Raw genomic sequence first — 24,168 nt, forward strand, 5'->3', positions numbered from 1 at the left:
ACAGACAGACTACAAAAACACAACGTTCATTTGGCTCTTTAGGTTTAAGTAATAAACTCAACAGTGTTTGTTGACATGGTTAAGCGGGACCCATTTTTATAGGCTATCCTTTGAAATAGCTTTGTTGTGAAAACGGCTTGGGTCCAACAAACACTGCAACAGGAAACAAACCATGGCAATTTTTAGTGTTTATTCGAAACACTAAAATCGTCTCTGGAAATCCTTTGTGTAAGATCATTTTTATAGGAAACCATCCTGCTATACATGGAATATCTTACTTTATCTCTTATTTTTGGGGCTAGATGAAGCTTTCATAAGGCTCGTCAAGTCCTGCTAAGCTTTCGCAGCAGACTGTGTGGCTGTGAGAAAGAACTCAGGGGTGTCTGATTTGCGTATTGTTCAGAAGATCATCTCCTCTCAAGTAGGTGTAGAAGGTAAGAGGAACAAAAACTTCTAGATAATCCTAATTTAGAGCTCAAATGTAAATGGCTTTATCCTTTTTTTGTTTGTTTGGTTTTTTTTTTTTGCAGTGTTTTACTGTTTTAAAATGAGCTATATTTTGAGACATCGCAATTAGAGTGACTAGTCTATTTTGAGCTCTGTGCAGCATTGACATTGTAGGTCGGTGTTCAGGTTTGGTGGGAAATGTGCCGAATTGCTTTCTGGCTCTAAAATCTGTTCTCTCTTTCTAATAAGGACAGATGGTAGCAGGAGAGAAAAGCCTGGGAAGTCACTTCCAACATGTTTGTCCTCTTCAGTACAGCAAAAGATAAATGTGCACCATATTTATTGATTCTTGTTATATAAAGTAGAACTAATTTGGCAGTACATGTAGGATAGTATATGGATGTGACAGCTGTAATTTTTCTGTATCTGCTTATTGAACAATTTTCTTTTCTTTATTTATTTTTACAGTTGAGCAAAAGGAATGTGACTTTATAAGAGGTGAACAAATACAGATAAAATATGTGCTAATGCAGCAGAATTCTGTTTAACCAGACTAATATTTTGATATCATGAATTAAATTTTCCCAAAGGTGTTATGGAAGTGTTGAAATATACTGGCAATTCCTCTCAGTTTTCAACATCCACCTGGATTTCTAAACTTATGGACCCGCAAATATCAACTACTTTGCACACTTCTGTGAACAGTTACCTTGTGTCACAGTCATAAACACACACACAGATGGGACTCATTTGTACATACGTTTGACCTCAATAGCTGTTACCTTCCTGTCCCCTTCTTTTCAGCAAAGTAGGTTTTAGGTAAATGTAACTGTGTTGTGCCTTCCTTTTTTGCTCTCATTTTGGCCTGTTTGTTGTAGGGTGCTGTGAGGAAGTGGTTCAGTAGTTCTACAGTCAGTCTATACTTGATCAGAATTGAGGTCAGTACGTACAGCTTTCTAGATTGTATCACTTCGTTCAGTAGCCTTGAGACTAATTATTGTATGGTGTTAAACTGTCTTAGGAGGACATGATGATCTTATCATGGATGTGAACTCGAAGAAATCAACAGTGGCATAGGACTGTTTCTATTGGCGTTATTATTACTTTAATAGTCCTTGGATTTAAGAAGTAAGAAGTAAATCAGAATCAGAATCAGATTCTGATTTACTTCTTACTTCTTAAATGTCTTGAGACTTACTTTTCTGTGGACACAGAAACCATGGACAAACAGTGATTCTTGTTTACAACTTTTTTTTTAAAATCTCCATGGATGTCCATATGGAGTATTGTGCTCACCATCACTGACTTGGAGAGACAGTTGACAGACTACACCAATTATAGCTAGCTTTCACAGTGACATTTCTGGTATGTTACTGTGACGGTATGTAAGGAACAAACTGTTGGAAACAGGAGTGTAGATAAACTAACACTGGCTGTCTTGTGTTGATGTAGACGAGAGACTCTGGGTCCTTTTCAAAAGAGTGTTCGCTCCATTACGGCGTGTGCAGAAGAGCGATTTGGGCATTCTTTTGGTCAATATTACAGTGAATGTAACAAAAAAACCAAGCAAACATGTAGATGTAGGATATGCTTATAAGTAACTACGACACAGTATAGATAACTTTTTCCCTCTTGATTTTTTTTTTTTTTTTTTTGTTCAGATGCTCAGATATCTCTTTTCCTATGTTTCGAACATTTGTAACGTTACCTTGTGTCTCGCATAAGTAGCGTACATGCAATGCTAACTGTAAGAACATATTAAGCCTGCAAAGATTTTCTCCCAGGTTAATTGATTGTTTATCGATCTAAGTTCATGGTAAGTTTGAGTATATATATGTGATCAATACTTTCAGGGTGAATTGTGAACCTTGGCAGCTGTTTGTTTGGAGCATTTCTTCAACATAAAACACAGGGATAACCATTAGACATGATGACTTACAGAAAAAAACAAATGGGGGAAAAATGGCTTGAAGTGTTATGGTAGCTGAATTGCAGAAGGCATGAGCATTTTTTTAATTTATTAAGGACACACTGATGCCAGCTGAATAATTTCACCCTCAAATAGATGACCACAAAATGCTGATTTGCTGGTTTCAAACCAGTATTTCTTTAAAAGTTCTGTTCAGACAGTTTTTATCTTTTAAAGGAAGCCTGTGAAACCAGCAGATAAAGGACAAACACATGAGCCTCTGTATAAAACACTGATAAAAGACTGGCACGAAGGGAAAATGTGAATTTTGTGTTGCTACCACTTCACAAATACCTCAGTGTTTCTATAAAATTGAAGCTAATCATTAAAATCTCTACCAAAATATTTGTGCTGTGTAACCATTTCCACCCCTTCATAATGCATAATGCACTCTTTGGCCACATGCCTGCTTTGCCTGAAATCAATAATCATCACCTGGGCTTCAGATACATTTGGGATCAAGAAGTTATGATACCAAGAAGTAAAATCTGTTGGAGTATTTCTGTTGTTTGTTGAAATTTCTCTGTTTTCTAGTCAATGTGGTGTCGCAGAAACATAATAGCTTCCCTCATGACTGCTCCTGCATCCATCAGTGGATATTAATGAAGTACACTGGCTCTCTGTCAGTCAAGACATCTGAGGACAGGCCTGTGCAGCAATTTAAATAGCATAGTAACCCATCTATTAAGATACGGATACTTTTATGAATGAAAAGCCAGCAGACAGTGTTACTTTATATTCACAAAATATTTATTAATGTAAGTTTAACTGTTTGATTTCCTGTTCTGCACTGACTTTAGCTTCTGAGTCTCTCTCTGCACTGATTGTATTTCTCCTCCAACCAACTTCTGTATAGTAATAATGACTTGTAACTGTTCTTTTAGGCAAGTAGCCCAGCTGACAGCTTTGCAGAGCAAGCAGCCACGTATATGAATCTTCTCTGTTTATGTACTTATCAGTAATAATTTGGGTCACATTGTCAATGGAGCGTCGATCCTTTGTTTTATGTAGCGCTATCCACCCAAACATAATCCTATGTTTGTTATGGACTCTGGAAATAGCTTCTTTCTTTTTCTTTTCTTTTCTTTTTCTTTTTCTTTTTACCCCTCAGCCATATAAAACGCTGATGGAGTATTGTTGTCATCCTGTTGGGCGGACAGCGTGGACACCATGGACACCCAAGTATGTAGAGGCAATAACTCGGGAACAAGACCATGTAGCATTTTTGAAATTCATACCATCTGCTAAAAATCTTGGACGAGTTTCAGTGACTTCGACCTCAAGGTCAAGGTCAGAGATCAAATTTTCTGAAAATCTTATGAATGCAGTAACTCAAGAAGAATATCACCTCGGATTTTCAAATTAATCCCATTTGCTAGGAGGCTGGGGGATAGTACTGCTGGCCACCAGTATTTTTATTGTGGGGAAACCATCCTTATCCCATATGTTATAACATTCAACGTCACCTAATCACTAGCCTATGAAATGAAATGGTGTAGCCTTGCCTGTGCGACTCGCATCAGGAAGTGGCCAGTGCCCGTCACCAGCCTATCAGGACAGCGTGTCATTAAGTCCACGAATATTTAGCTTTGCATTTGCTCTCATTTTGCATTCTGAAGATTTTCCCTCACTATACCCAAATCCTGGAAACCACCCAACTGATTAGTCCAGGAAGCAGCCACTAAACTTTTTAACAATGATCCTCTATTGGTGAGAGAGTTTACCCCCCAAGTAAAATCAAGGGCCAGAAAATTATCAGAATTTTCTACTCTGAGAGCTGTTTCAAATAACCTGATCAAGACTGATTATTTGACTCTGTGTAGACATTTGAAGAACTAGTACTTTTGTAGGGTGGCTGGTAATAGAACAAAACAAATATATTTGTCAGAGTGAGAGTCTGCTTGGCACCCCGGCAATTGCCAGCGACTGGTACATTACAAAACAGCAAATGTGTTTTGTATTTCAAATCTCACTACTTCCTCTCTTCATTGGAATGTTTGTTTCTAACATTTACCATGAAGCAAAATTAAGACATCCTATACCAACAGAAGGGTACAACAGTGAATAATTGAGCCAGTTGTAATTGATGAACATAATTCATTGGCTTTAAGTAAACATTGTCAACATATAAACATATGTCTCATTCTTAGTATTGTGCTGATAGAACAGAACAATCACAGATTTCTTGTTGTTGTTTCTTATTTTTCCCTGGCTTTGGAGTGTAATGCAGCACACCCCACATGAGGATAACTGTTCCATGTGTAGTTAAGTCTGTTGCTTTTTAAGGGGCAGCAGTATTTTTCAGCATGCAGCAAAAACACTGAGTAGGATTTTAAAGCCCTGATCAGCATGGTCTATGGCATTTCTTTGGAAGCTTAATGTTAAATTGCCAACAATATCCCTACTAATAAGGATGAGCTCATGGGAATGCAGCTGGCATATGTAGGTATGTTTTCATTGTGGGAGGATTGCTTTGGGCCATACCTTAGTCAAACCAATCCATCAGTGTATGTTCTTTCATCAGTGGTAATTTTGGAATACTTTTTTTTTAAAGCTGGATATTGCTTTGGCTGTTTGCGTGAGAGGGTCACTTTATCTTTCAGTGCAGGGATGAGCCACCAATGGCCTTTAACCTCAGGAAACTTCAGGTTGTGTATTGTATTTGCTGTTCTATTGTCCGTGCCCAAGAGCAGAATAAGGTGCTTACTGAAGATGGCCATTTGATGAAAGCACTCTGACGGCAACCAGCTGTCTCTGTTGCTGTGGTAACCCCCGTAAGAACAGCAAGACGGCAGAGTGATCAGGTTTCTGTGGTAACTGCTGACTACTGCTATTTTGGTCTTCTGAGCTTATATAGTGGCTGGAAGTCAAGAGAGCTAAAAATGAGGCTTATTGTAGTTAATGGGCTTTCAGTAAGGTCTTATATACCATGAAAGCAACACTAATGTATTTGATTGGATCATGACCTCTGACCCTAAATCCTTACTAAATAGGTGCAAGGCCCAGTGGTAAACTATTGCCTACTGTTGTACAGCCAGCACTACAAAAGAGGGATTATCCAGTACTGCCATAGAGACCCCATACTAAAGACTTAACCCAGGGGTGTCAGAGATTGTATCTCTAAAGGCCACACTGGGAAATTAGAACCAGACATCCAGTTATCTTTTTTATTAAACAAAACCCAAAACAAAATTTAAAAAATTCCCCTCTCGCCCCTGCAGGCGGTGATTATCCTTCAAGCTTGGGTCCTCTACCAGAGGCCTGGGAGCTTGAGGGTCCTGCGCAGTATATCTGCTGTTTCTAGACCTGTGCTTTTCTGGACAGAGAACTCTGATGTTGTTCCTGGGATCTGCTGGATCCATTTGCCATTGCCTTGCTCAGGAGTCACTGCATTGAGTGCTCCGATTACCACTAGGATCACTGTTGCCTTCTCTGTTGAGCTTTCGTGTTCCTTCTTCCTGATGTTGCTATCAGTCGGTATAGCTACATATATCACTATGGCCGTCTTCCTCTGCTTGTCCACCACTAATATGTCCAGTTGGTTAGCCATCACCAGTTTGTCCATCTATATGTAGAAGTCCCACAGGATCTTAGCTTGGTCGTTCTCGACCTCCCTAGGGGCCATCTTCTGTCTCGCCATTTTGACCTCCGGACTTCCAGGTCATATTCAGCACACATGTCTCCAGTTGACGAATTAGAATATAGAACTGCCATTTGGTACACTTCTATGCTTTGTCAGAAACATATATCTGAGCCACTAAGTTTAAATGACCACAGTCTATTGTTAAACGATTTGACTACGTGGTGCGTGAAATTGTGTAAAAAGCCCATTTAATTGCATTAATTTAACCATTCTTTTTTTTTTTTTTTCAAGCTGGCCTTCCTCAGTAGTGTTAACCTTGCTGTTTTAATAGCTGCTTTATTTTTTCTCTCTCTGCCTTGTACAAAATGTACATTTGCAGACAAATCAAGGCAAACAAAGAAATAAAGGAAAATCAGTATTATGGAAAATCTCCACAACAGCAAATACTTCTATTAACCCTCCAATGTCAGAACTTCCTATTCCCTGACAGTTATTGTGCTTTTTAAATTTAAAATACACGGAGAACAGTCTTGGCTATTTTTACGGTCCTCTCTAAATCCAAGATATTGTTAGATACATCATCTATTGTTATGTTACCAACCTTATCACATTACTAAATATCTGTATATGGATTTAAGGCTGGTTGTGAATGTATTCAACAGACAGGACCAGCTCCCGGGCCATTTGCTGTTGCCATCCTTAACTTCAGCATTGCATAGCCTGTGCCAACAGAAACACAGCTGAATATCCTGAGCTTTAATAATCAGAGACTTGGCAAGAACCAGTAGCGGTGAGGTAATTCTGCATCTCTTTAGTTTATTCTCACCCTGCTCTCTTTTGCATATTGCTGAATTTATTTGAGTACTTAACTATGTTTGTTTTCATGTTTTCTTTAAGCAGGTTTAAATATTTAAACCTGCTTAAAGTGCCTTCATCTCTGGTATGTCAGCAAATTTGATTCCCACCAGAGTCACAAGATAGGTAGTTGCTGGTGCATTTGTGGCTTAAATTACAGTTGGTGGATAATTTAAGAGTATCCTTGATATTAATTTTAAGTGGTGATGTATTTCTTTGTTATAAGTTGTTAAGAGTTGAATTGTTTAAAGCATAAAATATTCTGAACATTGACATACACTATCAGTGTTAGTACTGGCGTTCAAATTCCCATGGTGATCATCCAATTGAAAGCTTCTTATCCCTCCAAATCCCTGCTTGTCTGGATAACGTTCACCTGTAATTACTCCAAGAGAACTCTGAAGGATGCAACTAACCTCAAAAACCAAGCAGGTTCAGTGTAAGCAGAGTCAATTTAATGAGATAAGCTGGTCCCTATGCTGTTGGTGGGTGAGATGACGCATTATAACATGACTGTTTTTGGTGTTCACCCTCCTCCATAATTATTATGTGTGCTTGGCTGCTGATGAAAAGTATTTTTAGGTTACCAGAATGAGCTTTAATGGGAATAAGGCTTGAAGCACAATGATATGGACAGAATCTCATACCAGTCTGTGTGAAGAGTATTTACCAGTTCACTTAAGGGGCAGGTAAACATGGTGGAGCTTTGCTGTCTGCCACTAAAAGAACAGACTCACAACGTACCGGGGTATCCTTTAACTTACCTTATCTCTATTTAATTACCTTAACATTGCCAGTCAGGATAAGCGGTCACGAGAAGCTGGTTATCAACTCACTAAATTAACCCAGGGTTTCCAGAGCTAGGCAGGAACACATGTATGAACTTGAGTGAAATCTCATACGTAATTCATAGAGTTTAATAATATGTCAGCCCACCCTGACAGAGTCGAAGCTATAACAGCTTCAACTCTTCTTTGAGAAATACATTTCTGAGATGGACACTGATGTTGGAGGCGAAGGCCTGGCTCACAGTGTCCTTAGTCCCAAAGGTGTTCTATCAGTTTGAGGTCAGGACTCTGTGCAGGCCAGTGAAGTTCTTCCACACCAAACTCCCTCATCCATTTCTTTATGGACCTTGCTTTTTGCACTGATGCACAGCCATGTTGAAACAGGAAGGGCCCATTCCCAAACAAACAAAGTTGGGAGCATGAAATCGTCCAAAATGTCTTGCTGAAGCATTAAGAGTTCTTTTCACTAGAAATAAGGGGCCGAGTCCAACTCCTGAAAAACAACCACACACTATAATCCCCTCACCCCCCACCAAACAGATAAGTACCATTCTCATGGCAACCGCCAAACCCAGACACATTTGTTGCATTGCCAGACAGAGAAGCATGATAACATGAGGGCCACGTGAAGCTTGGAGGTCAGTACTGATTGACTCTGTGGACTATGCGCCTCAGCGTCCACTGACCCTGCTCTGTGATTTTATGTAGCCTACCACTTTATGGCTTAGTTGCTGTCATTCCCAAACATTTGGGATTTTGTGGAGCTTTTTCTTTCTTTCTCAGAATTGTGGTAAAATTAGTATTTCCATCCTCTTTATCATCAGGGTAGTATGGCCATAAGCTATACGGCCTTCCAATTCATCCATGTGAGTGTGTGTGAATATTACATAAAAATGCTTAGGTGTGTATATATAAAAGCACTGTATGAATGTGTGTGACTGAGTAAATGAGACTTGTAGTGAAAGCACTTTAAGTGCTCAAAACTGAGTGGAAAGGCGTTGTACAAGTACTAGTCCATTTACTATTAATCAGACTCTCATTACGCTTAGTAGTGTTTGTTGCTCGTGTTTTGTAAAGGAGCAGTGCGTTACTAAATCATTGGCGGTTGCTATCTTTTGTTTTTGTTTTTTGTTTTTTGAATCATTCCTCTCTGTGGATCCTCAAGGAAGCACAGTAATAATTGAATTGGCTCAGCAGCATCTTGTAGAGGAAATTGCTGCATTTGTCATCATCTTGTTCAACCATAAACGTGATATTGCAGCTAATCTTGTCAGCCTTTTAATTTTCCATTGCTTTCCACATCATCACTCTAGTGTTTCAGCAGGCTGAAAAAAGAAAGGAAGTGCCTCATGACCCGAATGTTATTGAATCTAATAAATTGATCAAGTGAGAAATTATGCCTCTGACGTGAGCTGATGATAATGTTAAACCGTCCCCTCAACAGCTTTGTGGGGACAAAAATATTTAAACCTGAGTTTTCTCCATTTAAAATGGGTCAGTGGACATTTTGATAAATGACATGATACTTGGCTGAGGCTAAAAGTAAAAGGGTGTGTGTGTGTGTGTGTGTGTGTGTGTGTGTGTGTGTGTGTGTGTGTCAAAGAGGCTGCTGCTTAAATTAATTTGTATTAAATAAAGGTTAACAGAAAATAATAATTTCTTTTGTATTATTAACAGATTTGAAGGGTCTTCCGTATCTCTAAAAGATTGCTTCATCCATTTTCCTGTAGGGTCATTTGGGGTTGTCATGGTTACCTCTGCAGGAGGAGACTAAGTAGCAAACCTCCCCCACCTCCCTTTATTAAAATCCATGTTATTGATTGGCTGGACTGGCATCTTCAGACTCCCCTTTGTACTTATTCTGCTGGTTTACTAGAGGAAGAGGAGGACAGAACTGGCTCACAGTTGTGTTGCCCTGCTGTCATTCAAAGACGGGCCCCAATCAAGAAAACGTGACCAAACCAGAGCCCTCACTAATAAATGTGCTCTATGAAAGTTGACTAGCTTCTGATTAGATGTGGGTATTGATATGGACTCCCAAAGGCTTTGGTTTTTGTTCCTTTTCTTTTTGAAAGAGCAACAAAACATCAGGTTTAACCAAAAATATATATATTTTTTTACTTTTTTGAAGTAGCAAATGTTAGTGTGCTGATGGCTCCAGTGGATATGTCAGTGGAATGGAGGGTAAGTTATCTGGTGCTGCTTTATTTGGTGTGCAGCTGACGGGCTATGTGTAGTCAGGAACTGTATGGCAGCTGTGTTTCTGATCTTTTTCTTTGCACACGGCCTTTATATTGTATAGCAGGTGGTCCTGTACATTTCGTATTGATATTCATGAAGTGGACTGTTTGCTCAGCGCGTGGGTGAAGGCCTGCTGATTTTGTGTGTGTGTGTGTTATGTTTTAGTTGTGTGTCTGTGTGTGCTTGTGTGTTAGGAATATGCGAGCTGTTGCTGATATCTGTGTTTACAAAGTGGCCTGTTGTGGATGGCTTAATAAGCCTTGTTTGGTGTTTTTTGCTTTTGTGTGTTTTTTCTTTCTGCCACCTGTGCTTGTTTTTCATGTATTGCTTTTATTCTCTAATGATATTAAAAAAGATATTTTAAATGGGGAAGAAGGGTTATTTTGATTGTATCAGCATCTACAAAGCTCCTGCACAAAATCCCAGTTGTTGTAAGATTACAACAGCAATTGCCTTGTCCATCAGTTATTCTCCTTTTTTCCAGTTGCTTTATTGACATGAACGGAACGCAATGTTAATGCCAATGCATTTAAGGCCTCCCCAAAGCAGTTTTGTATGTTGCATTTTATTTTAAATCTTTTTTTAAATGAAGATAACAAATCTTGTAAAACAATGATCTTCTAGGTGCTTAAAAAGACACTTAAAAAGCAGATTTTCTGCTGGCATCTCTCTGGAAGTTTTTATTGTTTTACTTTCTAGTCTTCGTGTAAATTATGCTTTCTCTGATTTAAAATTATTGGCTTTTTTGATATTATGATTACACACTTGTAAATTAGATGAATATTTTTGGGCTGCTGTGTTTAAGTGGCACCTTAATTGCAGAAGACTCTCAGTTTTTGTCCTGGAACGGGTTCTATATTTATGTTTGGATGTTGAGCATTATACAATACAAATATGGATATAGTCTGTCTTCTGATTAATAGAGACTTAGCTGTTAGATCTTTTTTCCGCGCAAGGGAAAAGTACCAGTTTGGCTCTACGTTCTTTGTTTCAACTGTTTCCATAGATACCCAAAATAAATTCCTCGTATGTTTAGATGAGTTACTTTAACTGTCTCTGTCCTCGGTTAACACAGTTCTTAAGTTTGAAGATCATTAATTTTTCAGTGCTGATAATAATCTAACATGTGTGCACAAATGGTAGCTACTGTGAACATTTCTCTTGGCAATAAGTAACAGAGCCTTGTTAGAAATAACACTAAATAAGCTCTGAGCTATTCATATAGCCTGGAATTTTTTTTTTCTGCATTAAAGGCATGTTGTCAACCCTGCACATTTACACGAAGGTAAAGCCAAAATCTCAAAACCATGGACCCTGTTACACATGCACTTTTGCTGCGGTGAGAGATGTCCATCTTAGTAAAAGGTCAGCAGAGGTAGTCGGACCAAGACAGGCTCTCCTTCCCAATCAGCAAGGGCCTGCAATATGAGCCAGGCTATGAGGCCCTGCCTAATCAGCACTGCCAACTAGCATTTCAAGCATGAACAGCTGAGCTGTAGTGACTTACAACATACATTGGGATGCAGGCAGCCTCCAAGACCCTCCTAGCTTTGTCTCATGCCACCCGCAAACTGCTTCTTACAAGAAAACACGAGATTAATGCACGTCTTTAAGCACAGCCATCACCCTGTTACAGCAACCTATTCCCAGTGCTGAAAGTTACAGCTCTGTTTGTAGATTAAGTCAACTAAACTATCTGAAAATGTGTCTGTATTGCTTTTTTTTATTCCCAGTGCTAATCCAATATGCATTTGTGCGTCTTAACCCCTTCCAAGCTCTTTAAACGTTTTAAATGTAATCAGCAGTTCAACAACATGAAAGAAGAAACTCGTAGGATACAGTTCAGCTCCATATGTGAGCAGTAAAGCTTGTCCCCAAGAAACTTGCCACTTCTTTATTTATTTACAAAAAGGAGCGTCCATCTAATATTAGCAAGGTGTACCTGATGAAATAGCTGGTGATTTAAGATTTTTTTGACCAGAGTACAAATACAATGCTATTGCATTTACATAGAATTTTTCAGGTATCTGTTCTCTACTTATTATACCACAGATAACTTTTTACTTTTACTTCCTACATTTTTACACAAAAAGCTGTACTTTCTACTTCTACATATTAAAAATTATTTTCTACTTACATCTACAAACAGGCTCGTTACTCTAGGTTGTGGTTTAAGTACTTCAGAACCTAAATAGTGCTTTTTTAAGTTAACATTTCAATCAGCTCAACAAAGCTTGTTGCACGCTGTGTTGTGCATAATTTTCAAATTTTTTATTCAAATAAAAATTATTGGAAGAAAAGATATTGTTGAAATTAAAATTCCTAGTGCAGTGTATGTTGTATGTCATAAATAAATGCATTACTCAAAGAATCAGAATGGGATTAGAGCTATCTGTCGACACAGGGATCAGCCATGCTGTTTTGAAAGTATTTTAAAAGGACAGAATATTGATAAGATTGCATGCGCCGATCTGAATCAATTTCCTTATTGATGTCATGATCAGACTGTGTAGTGTACATTATGATTTTTATAGTTCACTAGGAGCACAGAAAGTAAAGGTGATCTGAGACGTAATACCTCCTACTTCCTGGATCTGGATCAATTAAAAAAATGAAACATTTCATTAACTTAAATAAATGGTAACTTGTTTGGCTACAGACAAACCACTATGGAGAGAACAAAAATATTTGCATGAGATTAAGGTGCTGCAAAAGCTGCACTTTGATGAACAGTGCTCATCAAACTTGGAGGCTTATAATGTATTTGACCATTTGGAAGTGGTTCTTTATTATCATCCTTCAAAAAGGATCAGTGATTTTTATTTAAAACACAAATTAACTGACGTCTTACTTTTTCTTTTCTTGTAACTGATGGACACACTTTGTGTATGTGCGTATATGAGATAGAAGACTGCGTGTATGTCTGAATAGGCGTGTTCACGTGTGTCTCACGTCATGTCTTTTATCATTCAAGTCAGGCCAGCAGTCTGCCGACTGTCCCCCCTCTTCAGTAAAGGTCACATCTTTTGTTGTCTCCAGTGACATTTAGTCCTGAATCTGCCTGATAGAATTTGTCCCTCCAATTCATCTTCTTACTCTCAAACCCGACTCTCTCGCTATTTTCTGGCTAGTATTAACTCTTGGTAGTAATTGTAGCAGCCAACGAGGCTAAAGGAAAGTGCAGTTAGAGCATGAAGTGTCACCAGGTTGGGTCATGGCAATGTAACAAATAAAATTAGTGTGTGGAAGAATTGTCTCCTCACATTGACGTTAGATTGAACCATTAGTTTAAGTATGCAGGATTTTGATGATTAATAAAGTTTGTCAAACATGGTAGGTTCTCAAAGCCATTTTTCATTGTAAATTCAATTCAGTAACATGAATTTGGAATAATGTAGCGCTTACTCCCAGCAGGACGTGGAGCGCATGGACTGGTGAACTAAGCATGATTTCAGTCAAGCTTCATGATTGTAGTTAGTTGCAGAGCCATGTAAATGAGAGAACCTTGTTCTGCATATCAAATTAAATAGCTGTTAAAACAGAGGCAATGTGAGTCTGGCTAGCTGAAATCAGTGTCACAATAACTCTTACATTTTCTGAGGAGTAAAAGCTCTTTTCTGTCTCAGCTTTTTGTTCTTTGACTTGACTACAGCAGCTTCCTATAACCCTCAGGTCATCCTCTGTCTGAAATAAGTTGTTTCAGCACCTTTCCCTTTAAATGAACTTCTTGTGATTCGCCGCCCCTCACAAACTAAAAGGTTAAACAGCAGGTGGTCGTGGACTCTGACTCTTATCTGCTCCCTTACAGAGTGCACACTTAGGATTACTTGTAAATGCACTGATCTCATCATTTTAGACTTTGGTAAATCAAAATATACCAGCATTTACATAATGCTTTTCTAGGCCACTTAAAGCCCTTTAGACGATATGAACTATATATGTTTTTACTGTTTATGAAAAGTTGGGGAGTTTTTGTACAAACTAAAAATAGATCTACCCTTTAGTTACCGGTAACAAAAACCATTTCACGTTTCTGACAGCCAATAAATCCAAATCCAGAATGATGTAAAACAGGGATAAATAAATGTTGTATTCTGATGTCAAGCTTTAATTGTTTTGGGAGTTTGAATGTGTGACATTTGGATTATGAATATACTAACACTGTATATTAGTTATGGCTAGATTTATTGGCTGGATGAAGAGTGCTTTTCCAGCCAGACAGCAGTGGTTGAGAGACCAGACACTGCAGACTTACAGCAGCTGCTAAGCCTGTTTTTCCATAGACCTAACTGAAAGAGCTTCTCTGCTGGGATGAGAGCCTCCACTTCACTGCAATGAATAGCTGTCCAGCTGCACTTAATTTATGCACGTGTGTGTTTCTGAGTGCAAATGAGGCTGGGTTTCTGAATCTTTTGTCTGCCTTTCTTATCCTCCGTGTGATTCACAGGAAATTAACATGACAACCCAACCAAAATACAGTACCTTGCCAGTATGGCATTGTTTACGTCAGCTAATAAGATCTCTAAACTTTACACCAAATGCACGAGGGAGATGTCCTGCTTTGTCGCCAGAAAACAGGATGGTATTGGAAAATTTGCCATTCAGTGTTTAATTACAGCCTTGACTTCTACCAACTATTTACAGATAATCAACATGGTGATCGATCTTTAAATAATTTTTGTTTTGTAGTAAGTCCCCGGGTTTTGCCATTTCCCTTTAGTTTTAGCTAAAGTCCACGATCACTCCCTGCCAGGCTGCGGCAGGGAGTGATTTATCATTTATCATTATGCAAGTTTGTGGAAATAAATAATTAAATGACAATCTTTTCTTAAGTTGTGCACAATTTTTCCAAATTCTATGAGTATCCATGATCGCAGTATCAAACAGAATAATTGAGATATGATTTATTTATTTATTTTTTTTAATTCTTCTGTTATGTTGTTTAATCATCAACTTCAGTATGCGTGCAGAGTGGCTGTACAAAGAGCAAGTCAGCAGCTGATTGTGTGGAAAGACTTTACCTATAATCTTCAGCCACTCCGTAGTGAATCATTATTTTATGTCTGAAACGTTGGCTTGAGGCTAGTGCTGTTTCCTTTTCTTGGATTTAATTTTTAACCAAAAAAACCTTTTTCACACATAGCCGAGGCCTCTGGCTTTTTTGCTCCTTAATTAAAGGTGCTAGATTTTTAATTAAGGGGTGTTAACTCGCTACCATTTTGTGAGCATCACCCAGTTAGCACTTATTTCCTTAAATAGTTCAATTTTTTTTTTTCCATTGAGTTCATTTTTGCAATGATCCAGCTCAAATTTGCCTTTTTATTTTCCTCTGCGCTGTCATATATAAACCATTACAATGGTGGAAGCTCATATTAAACATGGCCAGAAATAATGAGTTCAGTACAAGTATTCTCCAAGATCCAGGAGCCCAAGCTTCAGTCTGCAGTAATTGCTCAGTTTCTGACAGTCTGTGTAGAAACTTGATATGATCATCTGAAGTATGGAGGTCCTCCTACCTCGTGTTTGTCTTTTGTTTGTGAGGGGCAGCATATAAAAAGGAAGCTGCCTTAAATTCAAGGTAGCTTATTAAGGGATTGGAGCTAAAAGGGTTGTTTTAGCCTGTAGATGACCTGAAGAGCTAAACGAAGGCCCAGTGAAAATAATTAAGGATTATGAGTGAGTAGAAATGTCACAGTTCACAATACCAGCTGTCGCTTTTGTACTGTAACACCGTTCTCAGAACAAAATTGCAAACAGAAGGCAGAGGACTCTTAGGGTTTTTCGTTGACCAATCCTAACCCTTTAAAATTTAAAATTCAGCTTGCTTTTCCCTTTAGGTTCTATATTTGGTTCCATTTTTGCGGTTACACTCGACAGCACCTGCAAACTAACAAGCTAACACAGAACACACCAGAAAGAAAAGTTTATACTGAAGGTAGATGGTTTCAGCGGAGTTGTGAGACCTCCCATTTGCCCATGAGACAACATCTATTTTCAAAGAACAAAATTTGTGTTGTCATTTTGAAGTTTCAATTCAAACACCAGTAAAAGCAAAGTTTCAGACAGAGCGCAGAGGCATCAAGAGTGGCTCAGCTGAAATCTGCAGCACAAAACACACTGTTTCTTTGAGCCCAATCCTAAAGTGGTACAGCTGTAATGGTTAGTTTAGTTTTTATGTGCAGTCAGTTTGATGGTGGAAAGCTGTGCTGTAAGATACAGGCGAAACACATGATTAAATATTGCTTTCTAATGTTTCTCTTCTTCAATTTTTTCTTTTTAAATCGAGCCTTCTTATATGGGCTCAAAATGTGGTCATAAATATTTTGTACTTGTAAAAAAGATTTGTATGTGTAAAAAGAATTTGTGTGTGCGTAAAAAAGATTTGTGTGTGGACTTAGAAAAAAAAACCCTGCAAGTTACAAGTACGGCTTTTTGACCCTATTTTTCTTCCCTTCATCTGATTGGTCAATGTCATGTCAATCACAAATGTAACAATCCAATCAGAGAACAGATGGGTTTGGCTGTCGAGGGGCGCTTTTTTTGAACTGCAGGTCTTTGAAGGGAATAAATGCCCTTTTACATGCCAACCCAGCGTTTTCCTTCATCACCACGAAGGAAAACAGTCTGTGGTCGTCCGAGTTTGGTGATTTTTGTGTCACAGGTCTACGTGTTTAATACAGGGACTTCCACAGCCTTTTCAACAGCGCTGCGGACCGCGGGGTGGGGGCGGGCAGTGTTTTGGAAATGACAGTCTTCATTACAAAGCTTTCTTCGTTATGAATTAGCATACATGTTTTTATTGAACATTTGAAGAACCAGCAAAAAAAACCAAACTCTTGTAGAGGACATAAAGTCAGAGATAGAAAAGACAAGGAGCAGGTGTATCTAGTACAGGTAGGGTTGCCAACTCCCTGAAAAATAAATAAGGGACACCTCGTGGCCAGGGCCGGGCGACCCAGTTGTCTTCACCCTTCCCAGTGTGGTGAATTTTCTAGCTCTTTTTTTGTGTGTGAAATTATTTTTTTAACCCTTTGACTTGAAGTTGATTTAAGTAGATGCATATTCTATTCTTTGTGATATGAACACATGTGAAACAAATGATCATTTAGCCATTTATTTTTAGCTCAAAATGACAACATTAACACAGTAAAACAGGTCTCCTTCTTAAACAGAAGCCTGTCATGCTTAACTTTTGAGAATATAAGTAAATCTTTCTTTAAAAGAACTCTGTCCTGCTTAACTTAAAATAATAGAAAACAATAGAAAGAAAAACATTCTTGTAACAGTGCATATTTAGTGCATTTAGTACAATTGGCTTCAGCTGAGGTATTATTTCAGCTTTTCTAATGCTAATCAGCTGCTCCTGTTTGTAAACCCGCTTGTTCCCATGATTACGCATCATAACTCATCATCATTATTCATCTATGTATTACTTTTATGTATTAGTCATCTATTTGTTGTAATCATCTATCCTTGCAGTTGTTTATTACACAAAATAAATTATATTATCACACTTCTGGCCACATAGCGCTGATATTCACTGCACATGCCCATATTAACTTTTTCCAGCCAGGTGTTTTCCTTTTCCCATTCTTCCCTTTGTCTGAGGGGAACAAACATTGCTGCTCTAATGCTGGGCTCACACTGTGCGGTTTTAGGCCCATTTTGAGCCGATTTTTGAGTGATCGGACCGATTTTGGCCTTCATCGTGCATCGTGTAGTATACGTGGGGTAACGAGAAGTGATTAACACCTCACGACCAGCTCCCGATCATCAATCGCTCGTGAGGGTCTCACCACAGCCGCTCACACTGCGCACGCGCAAACACGTAAACGTTGGTGTAAAAGATGGAGCAGCACGGCAGTGCAGCGTGTGATCTGGACACAAGCGATGGAGGCACAACTTGTAGAACTTTGGAAAGCTCATCCGAGCCTTTTCGATGTGGCATCACAAAATTATCACGACCACAACAACCGTGAAAACAGTTGGATTTACACTGCTGCTCAATCACAGCTGCCTGATGAGTGTTTTTCATTAGCAATTTAGCAAAGTTGATGGTAGTGGTGTGTGTGTCTGTGTGAGTGTAAGACGGAGAGAGAGAGAGCGACAGATTTTCTGTTATAACCTTCATTTTATGGAGGCACAGTGTGAGCACTTAGGTCAGGCATCAGAGCATCGGGTGGTATAGTGTGAGACCTGCATCGTGACCTACCAACTTCTAACCCCTGCGAGTCAATCGTGCAGTTTGAGCAGGAGCTGAATAACGTGACTGAAAAAATCGCACAGTGTCTGCCCAGCTTTAGGTCTACTGTCGTCCGAGACTTGCACCGCAGTGTCGGCGTTTGTTTCCTTGTTGGCCATGCTTCTTGTTGTGGTCATCTGTTGTCTTCCGGTATTTTCTCCGTAAGCGACCTTTCCTCGACCAATGAGATGAGCGGTAATCTGAATTGTCATACTCGAATTGTCATAAGTGTGCTGTCAGCTCATTGGTCACAAAGCAGGAGAGGGGCTGAGAATTATGTTTTCAAACAAAGCGTTAATTCCATTAAAAGTTATAGACTACTTTTGATTCTCACTGTATTACGGGACAAAGTGCGTCCCTTATTAGCTCAATACGGGACGTGTACTTTTGTTTCGAAATACGGGACGATTCCGTATTTTAAGGGACGGTTGGCAACCCTAAGTACAGGTAGAGCTGCTGCAAAAACCCACAGAGCTCAGCAGCCAGCGCAACAAATTCTGGATCCTTTGCTTTTAGTTAGCAGTTAGCATTAGCAGCGTATCCTGCATCCGATGTGAAAGGACTTTTATGCTGCGCACTGTGACTCACAGCAATGGTCCTGGGTCAGCCCTGACTTTGTGTTAAACTAATCCTAAAGTAATAATGGTATTTCTAACCACTGATATACCACAACTTTATCCTTTCAACAGCTACTGAAAGTTAGGGGACCTAGCTGCTATCAGATATTTATATAGCGATCCTCCAGCTTCAAACGGTATCACCCTTCAAGGACCTGCAGTTCAAAACAGCGCCCCTCCGACAGCCAAACCCATCTGTTCTCTGATTGGATTGTTACATTTGTGATTGACATGACATTGACCAATCAGATGAAGGGAAGAAAAATAGGGTCAAAAATCCGTACTTGTAACTTGCAGGGTTTTTTTTTCTAAGTCCACACACAAATCTTTTTTACACATACAAATCTTTTTTACGCACACACAAATCTTTTTTACGCACACACAAATCTTTTTTACGCACACACAAATCTTTTTTACGCACACACAAATCTTTTTTACAAGTACAAAATATTTATGACCACATTTTGAGCCCATATTCTTATCCCATTGAGCTGTCATTTCATGAGAGAAGAGGCTAGAAAAGATTTGTAGATGTAAGAGTAAGAACAAAATTCAGTTGGTTTTTGTTAGTTCGTTTTTAACTATAGTTAAAAACAAACTAATATTACTGGAGGCTATCAGGATTCAGGCAGTGTGGCCATCGTCTTGTTAAACCGTAATCAGGGTGTGTTGTTTTGCTTGATGGCTGCTAACACTTGTTTGTGGACTGACTGAGGGATTTATGTGAACGATACTGTGTCTGAAAATCAGTGCTACACACAGTGAATCTGAAATGACTTACTGTATACAGTGCACCCCAAATATACAGACATGGACAAAGCTGTTGATACCCTTCCACAAATCAGACCACAGTGATCTCCAGTACAATGATCTCTGTATTTCACAATGACTCGTCTGCATTTGCTCACACTTCCTGAGTAACTGTCAAGTGCTCTTTTGAGGGACAGTGTCTCCACACTGCAATTCTCAGATCCCGGCTCGTGGAGGGCCATTTAAGAATAGTCCAGTGTTTATTTCTCAGCCTTTCTTGAGTGCTGTTAGCTTTTTTGGTTTTGGACCATTATCCCATTGCAGTATTTTTCACCTTGGTAGCCTTGGCCGTTCATTGTGCCCTGCACAGGTTCACTGTGCCAGATGCCCCAAACCCACCACCCCCAGCCCTTTCAACAGTGAGGTGTTATTTTCTTTTAAAGCATCATTTTTCCACCTGTAAACATAGAACTGATCTGAGTGGCCAAAAAGCTCCAGTTTTGTGTCATCAGTCCAAAGGACTTTGGGGCTTGTCAACATGCATTTTGCTCTTGTGTCTTTTCTGTCAGTAGTGGAGACCAAGTGTAGTTTAAAATGTGATGGATGGTGTGATCAGAAATGACGTATGTTGACCTTGGAGTTCAGCTTGAATGGTTTTGGATGGTTTCTTTCCATTTCCACATCATAGGAGGTTGACTGCAGTCCCATGAACCTTATATTTGTAAGAATAACATAATAGCCTTTACCATTTTAATGTAGATGCTTCTTTCTGAGCTCTGCAGACAGCTCTCTGTTGCTTTCTCGAGTCAGTGTTCTGGCCAAACATTTAAAAGAATCAGAGAAGATCATCAGGCATTTGAAGTTGCACAGAGGTCACGCTGCTGATCTTTTCGGTAAGGTAGTTGAAGATTCCTTCCAAATCTGCTGCTAGTAGAAAACTATGGTCCATGCGGTTCTAGCCATTCCCCTTTCGAGGGGGTAGGGACAAATAAGTAAATAGTTCAGCCTACTCCTTTTCAAACAAATAATGGAATGATATTTTGTAATGATTGTGAAGGCACATGTTTGAAATGTTTGAAATAAAAATGAACTGAACTGAACTGAACTGAACTGAACTTTCCCATATTTAATCACAGTAATTGGAGTATCCACAGATGCTTCAACTGCAAATTTTAGTAAAATATTTCAGGTTGTTTCAGGCCATCGCTGTGTGAAGGGCTCTGTGTGATAGTGGAATAAGAGCAAACACTGATTGATTTTATTTATTTTTTGCTTTTAAATGTCGCGATTCAGAGTAGAGGCATTTCCCAGGCACTAAAAATAAATATTGGATAAATGAAGGCTTCTGTATGCACCTCTGACAGTTTCTTTATAGTAAATGGAGGAATGTCATTTGATTTGTAAAGGCTTAGCTTTGTAAACTGTACAGCATTTTTAATCTGTAAAAAATTTATAACTATTCACTTTGAAATAAATCCACTTGGACTGCTTCCAGCAGTGCACTCTCGCTAGAATCTCAACCTATAATCAGCTCTGTCAGTGTGACTAAAATGTAGGCTTTAAGAATCTATAGCCAGAGTTTATGACCACACTGAGAAAATCGATCTCTGTTTCTACTATATTAACCTTGTTAACAGTTATTTAGACATCATCCAGGGTTCCATTTTTGTGCTATAAATAACATTTCCGTGGCAAAGCTTTGCAAAATGCTTCAAAATATGGTATTTCTGTTAAGGCTGTCAGTTGAGCTCAGTTTTGTTTCCGTTTCCCTGAAGTTAAACTCTACCTGGGTTTCATAGTGTTGTGTAATTTCAAGTGTGAGCAGCAGGGTTCTCTGGGAAATGCCAAACACCGCATGTGGATGACATGTGCTGGAACCATAAATGTCTGAGTCTTTTTAATGTCTGTCTTTACCGTCTTTATTCTTCTTCTCTATAGACATGACCTATTTTTTATGAATATTCAACATTTCAAAGATATATTTTCAAAAGTACCTCCCCTGTGATGTAGAGGAGGCCTTTTTTTAATCTGTCTTTATTCTTTCTGTGTCTTCCTTGTAGTAAGCATGTTTCTCAACACCCTGACGCCCAAGTTCTACGTGGCCCTGACAGGTACTTCCTCCCTCATATCAGGACTCATATTGGTAAGATGTGCTTCATTCTTTATATTTGTTGATTGTTGAAGCTGATACTGGTTTAAATTTATTATAAATAAAGCAGTAATTTTTATTTGCAAAGTGTGAATGTTTAAGTTGGCTGCCCTGTTTATACTTAAGCATACAAATATCAAATATAAATGGTGTTGAAACCTCCTGCTGTTAAATGGATCTATTTTTTTTAAAGCAAAAATCACATCCTTGATGAATCTAACTTAATCACTGTGTGCTTTTACTTGACATTCTCTTCCATGTTAAAAGGAGAAAATTAATTTTCAGAGGTGGCCCCCTGGTGATTTTGAGCCTGGGATATAATTTGTTAGGGCTTTAATCACACATTCACAGGTCATATAAAGCTGAAATGAAAGGATATCAAACCTCATTTGGTCCTCCATGAGATTATCTCCCTGCACTATCAGTGTTTATTCTGCTGCCTGGTGCATCAGAATGCAACACACTGAATGTTTTTGTGCTTTTTAAATTACCGAGAACACGTGCTGGGTTGTTTTGTTTGGGATGTGGAAAAAGATAAGAATAGAACTCTCTATTGCTGTGCATTAAACAAAAGACGCTCCAAGTATTTCATTTCTTTTTCAGGTTCTTCACAGAGACGGCAAACTGTGTAACAGTGGTTGGTGCGCAGTTTAAAATAGCCCCTCTCTTAATTAACTCACTCTCTCTTCCCCTGCGGGCGATTGGCCAGTGTGCGTAGGCTGCTTGGAAATGGTGTTGAGCTCTGCACATGCTCTGTGAAATTATTTAGAAATGTGGACGCCAGTTGGTTTCATCGAAGCAATAGTGTTCGTTTCTCTGTAAGTGGGAGAGATGTTCCAATTTGCTCGTTTTCCAAGATTCCTGTAGGAGCCCCATCAAAATTTGTCATTTCCTCCTTCAAGCAGAAGCTCCACAGTACATCAGCTTTAGCAGTCGGCAGTCTGTACAACTCGTAAAATAATCACGTTTAGATATCAATACTGGAGTCCTTCTAGAAGCAAATCTCACCATATGGAAATGCCTTCAGGCACTTGTTTGAGTTATTTTGAATGATCTAAACTGAGTTGGTCGTTAGTCACTGGAACACAACTGTGTGTACAGAATCACTACTCAAGTTAAATTTAAATTTTCCAATCGATGTTATTTTTTTTAAATTTATTTTATTATTGAGTTCCATGTTTTGTCTGCTAAATTCCATCCAATCAAAGAGCAGGTTTCACTGATTGGATCCTCTCCTTTGGCCTAAGGTGGTAATTGGTGAAGTATACCGGGGCCTCTGTGGCACAAGCTTGACTCCCATTGATACAGTGTTAATCAGCCCACACTCAGATTACTGTAATAAAGATGTGTTAAAACAGATGGAGAATAGCGACTATTTAAGCTAGCTGCTGGAGGTCTCAGCTTTACTAGCTAGTAATTGTCTTTACTTTGTTCTGATTAAAAATCGTGTGGCTGGCATTGAAAGTAGATTTACTCCCATTTTAAGCAGGTTAAAGAGAGAATTATTTTAAGAGGTGCTAATTTAAGAAGAATGTGAACAAAAAATGTGAACACTTGAATGTATCATCTTCATTGAATGAGCAGTTAAGTGAATGAGTTTCTTTCTGTCTTTCTTTCTTTCTTTCTTTCAGATCTTCGAGTGGTGGTATTTCAGAAAATATGGGACCTCCTTCATAGAGCAGGTGTCTGTGAGCCACCTGCGCCCCCTGCTGGGAGGAGTGGACAGCAGCTCTCCCAGTAACTCAAACGCCAGTAATGGGGAGGCTGACTCCAGTCGGCAAAGTGTGTCTGGTAAGAGCTACATTTGTGATCTGCTTATAGAAAAAGATTGCAAAAAGGTGACTGGGTCTCCCACCGAAAGAGCGGGGTGGAGGAGAGGGATGCCTGGATGCATCTGCTTAGACTGCTGCTCCACTAACCTGGAAAAACAGCAGAAAATGGATTTGTTCGTAGATGCATTAAGATCTGGAAAAATACAATTCTTTAAATAAATGTACTGTTAGAACTGTAAGCAGTACAAGGCAGTCTAAGAAATTAAAGCTTGTCTAGAAGCATCTTCCACAGCCAGAGTGAGCTGTGTGAGCGTCTTGACTTCTCCATTAGTGATGCTTTGATCTTGGTTAATCTGTTGAATGTATATTTGCTCATCTGTGAAGTCTTTCATTTCAAAAGAGGAAAATGTCTCTGCTGAATAATTCCCTTGGTTCCTTTGCCAGTGATAAGGGAAAACGTTTATGCTACATAAGCATATACATAATGCAGCATGAGTCCCAGCCTGCTTTAGTCCAGACAGCCTCTGTCTATTAAAGAATCAGAACCAAATACGAGTTGCAGTGACAGTTTGGTTAAATGAGCTCACCCAGTCAGTTTAACGGCGTGTTTTCGAGCGTTCGGTCATTGAACTCTTTGTGGAGACGTGATGCAGCCGCTTTTGTTTTCAGCCAAACAACTTTGAGTGAAATAGGATTATGTGTGCTCAAGTGTACTAATCCTCCGTTTGCTGGCTAATAATCTGCTCTGTGAAAAT

General features: G+C 39.0%; 1 protein-coding gene across 6 annotated transcripts in view; it reads left to right on the forward strand.

Annotated features, from left to right (window-relative positions):
• LOC146665369 (suppressor of tumorigenicity 7 protein homolog) overlaps positions 1-24,168 on the forward strand; it is a 60,700-nt gene that overhangs the window by 24,004 nt on the left and 12,528 nt on the right. For 5 of the 6 annotated variants that reach the window (XM_085412984.1, XM_085412983.1, XM_085412985.1 and 2 more), the window contains 2 exons: positions 21,553-21,635; positions 23,273-23,432. In XM_085412984.1, coding sequence (XP_085269110.1) covers positions 21,553-21,635; positions 23,273-23,432 — 243 coding nt within the window. Of the gene's footprint in view, positions 1-9,583; positions 9,827-21,552; positions 21,636-23,272; positions 23,433-24,168 lie in introns of those variants that run through there. The other variant, XM_085412986.1, reaches the window with a different exon arrangement.

Source organism: Rhamphochromis longiceps, linkage group LG7 (genome assembly GCF_057381845.1).
Source record: "Rhamphochromis longiceps isolate RC_006_pf linkage group LG7, R_longiceps_female_GT1.1, whole genome shotgun sequence".
Lineage (NCBI taxonomy): Eukaryota > Metazoa > Chordata > Actinopteri > Cichliformes > Cichlidae > Rhamphochromis > Rhamphochromis longiceps.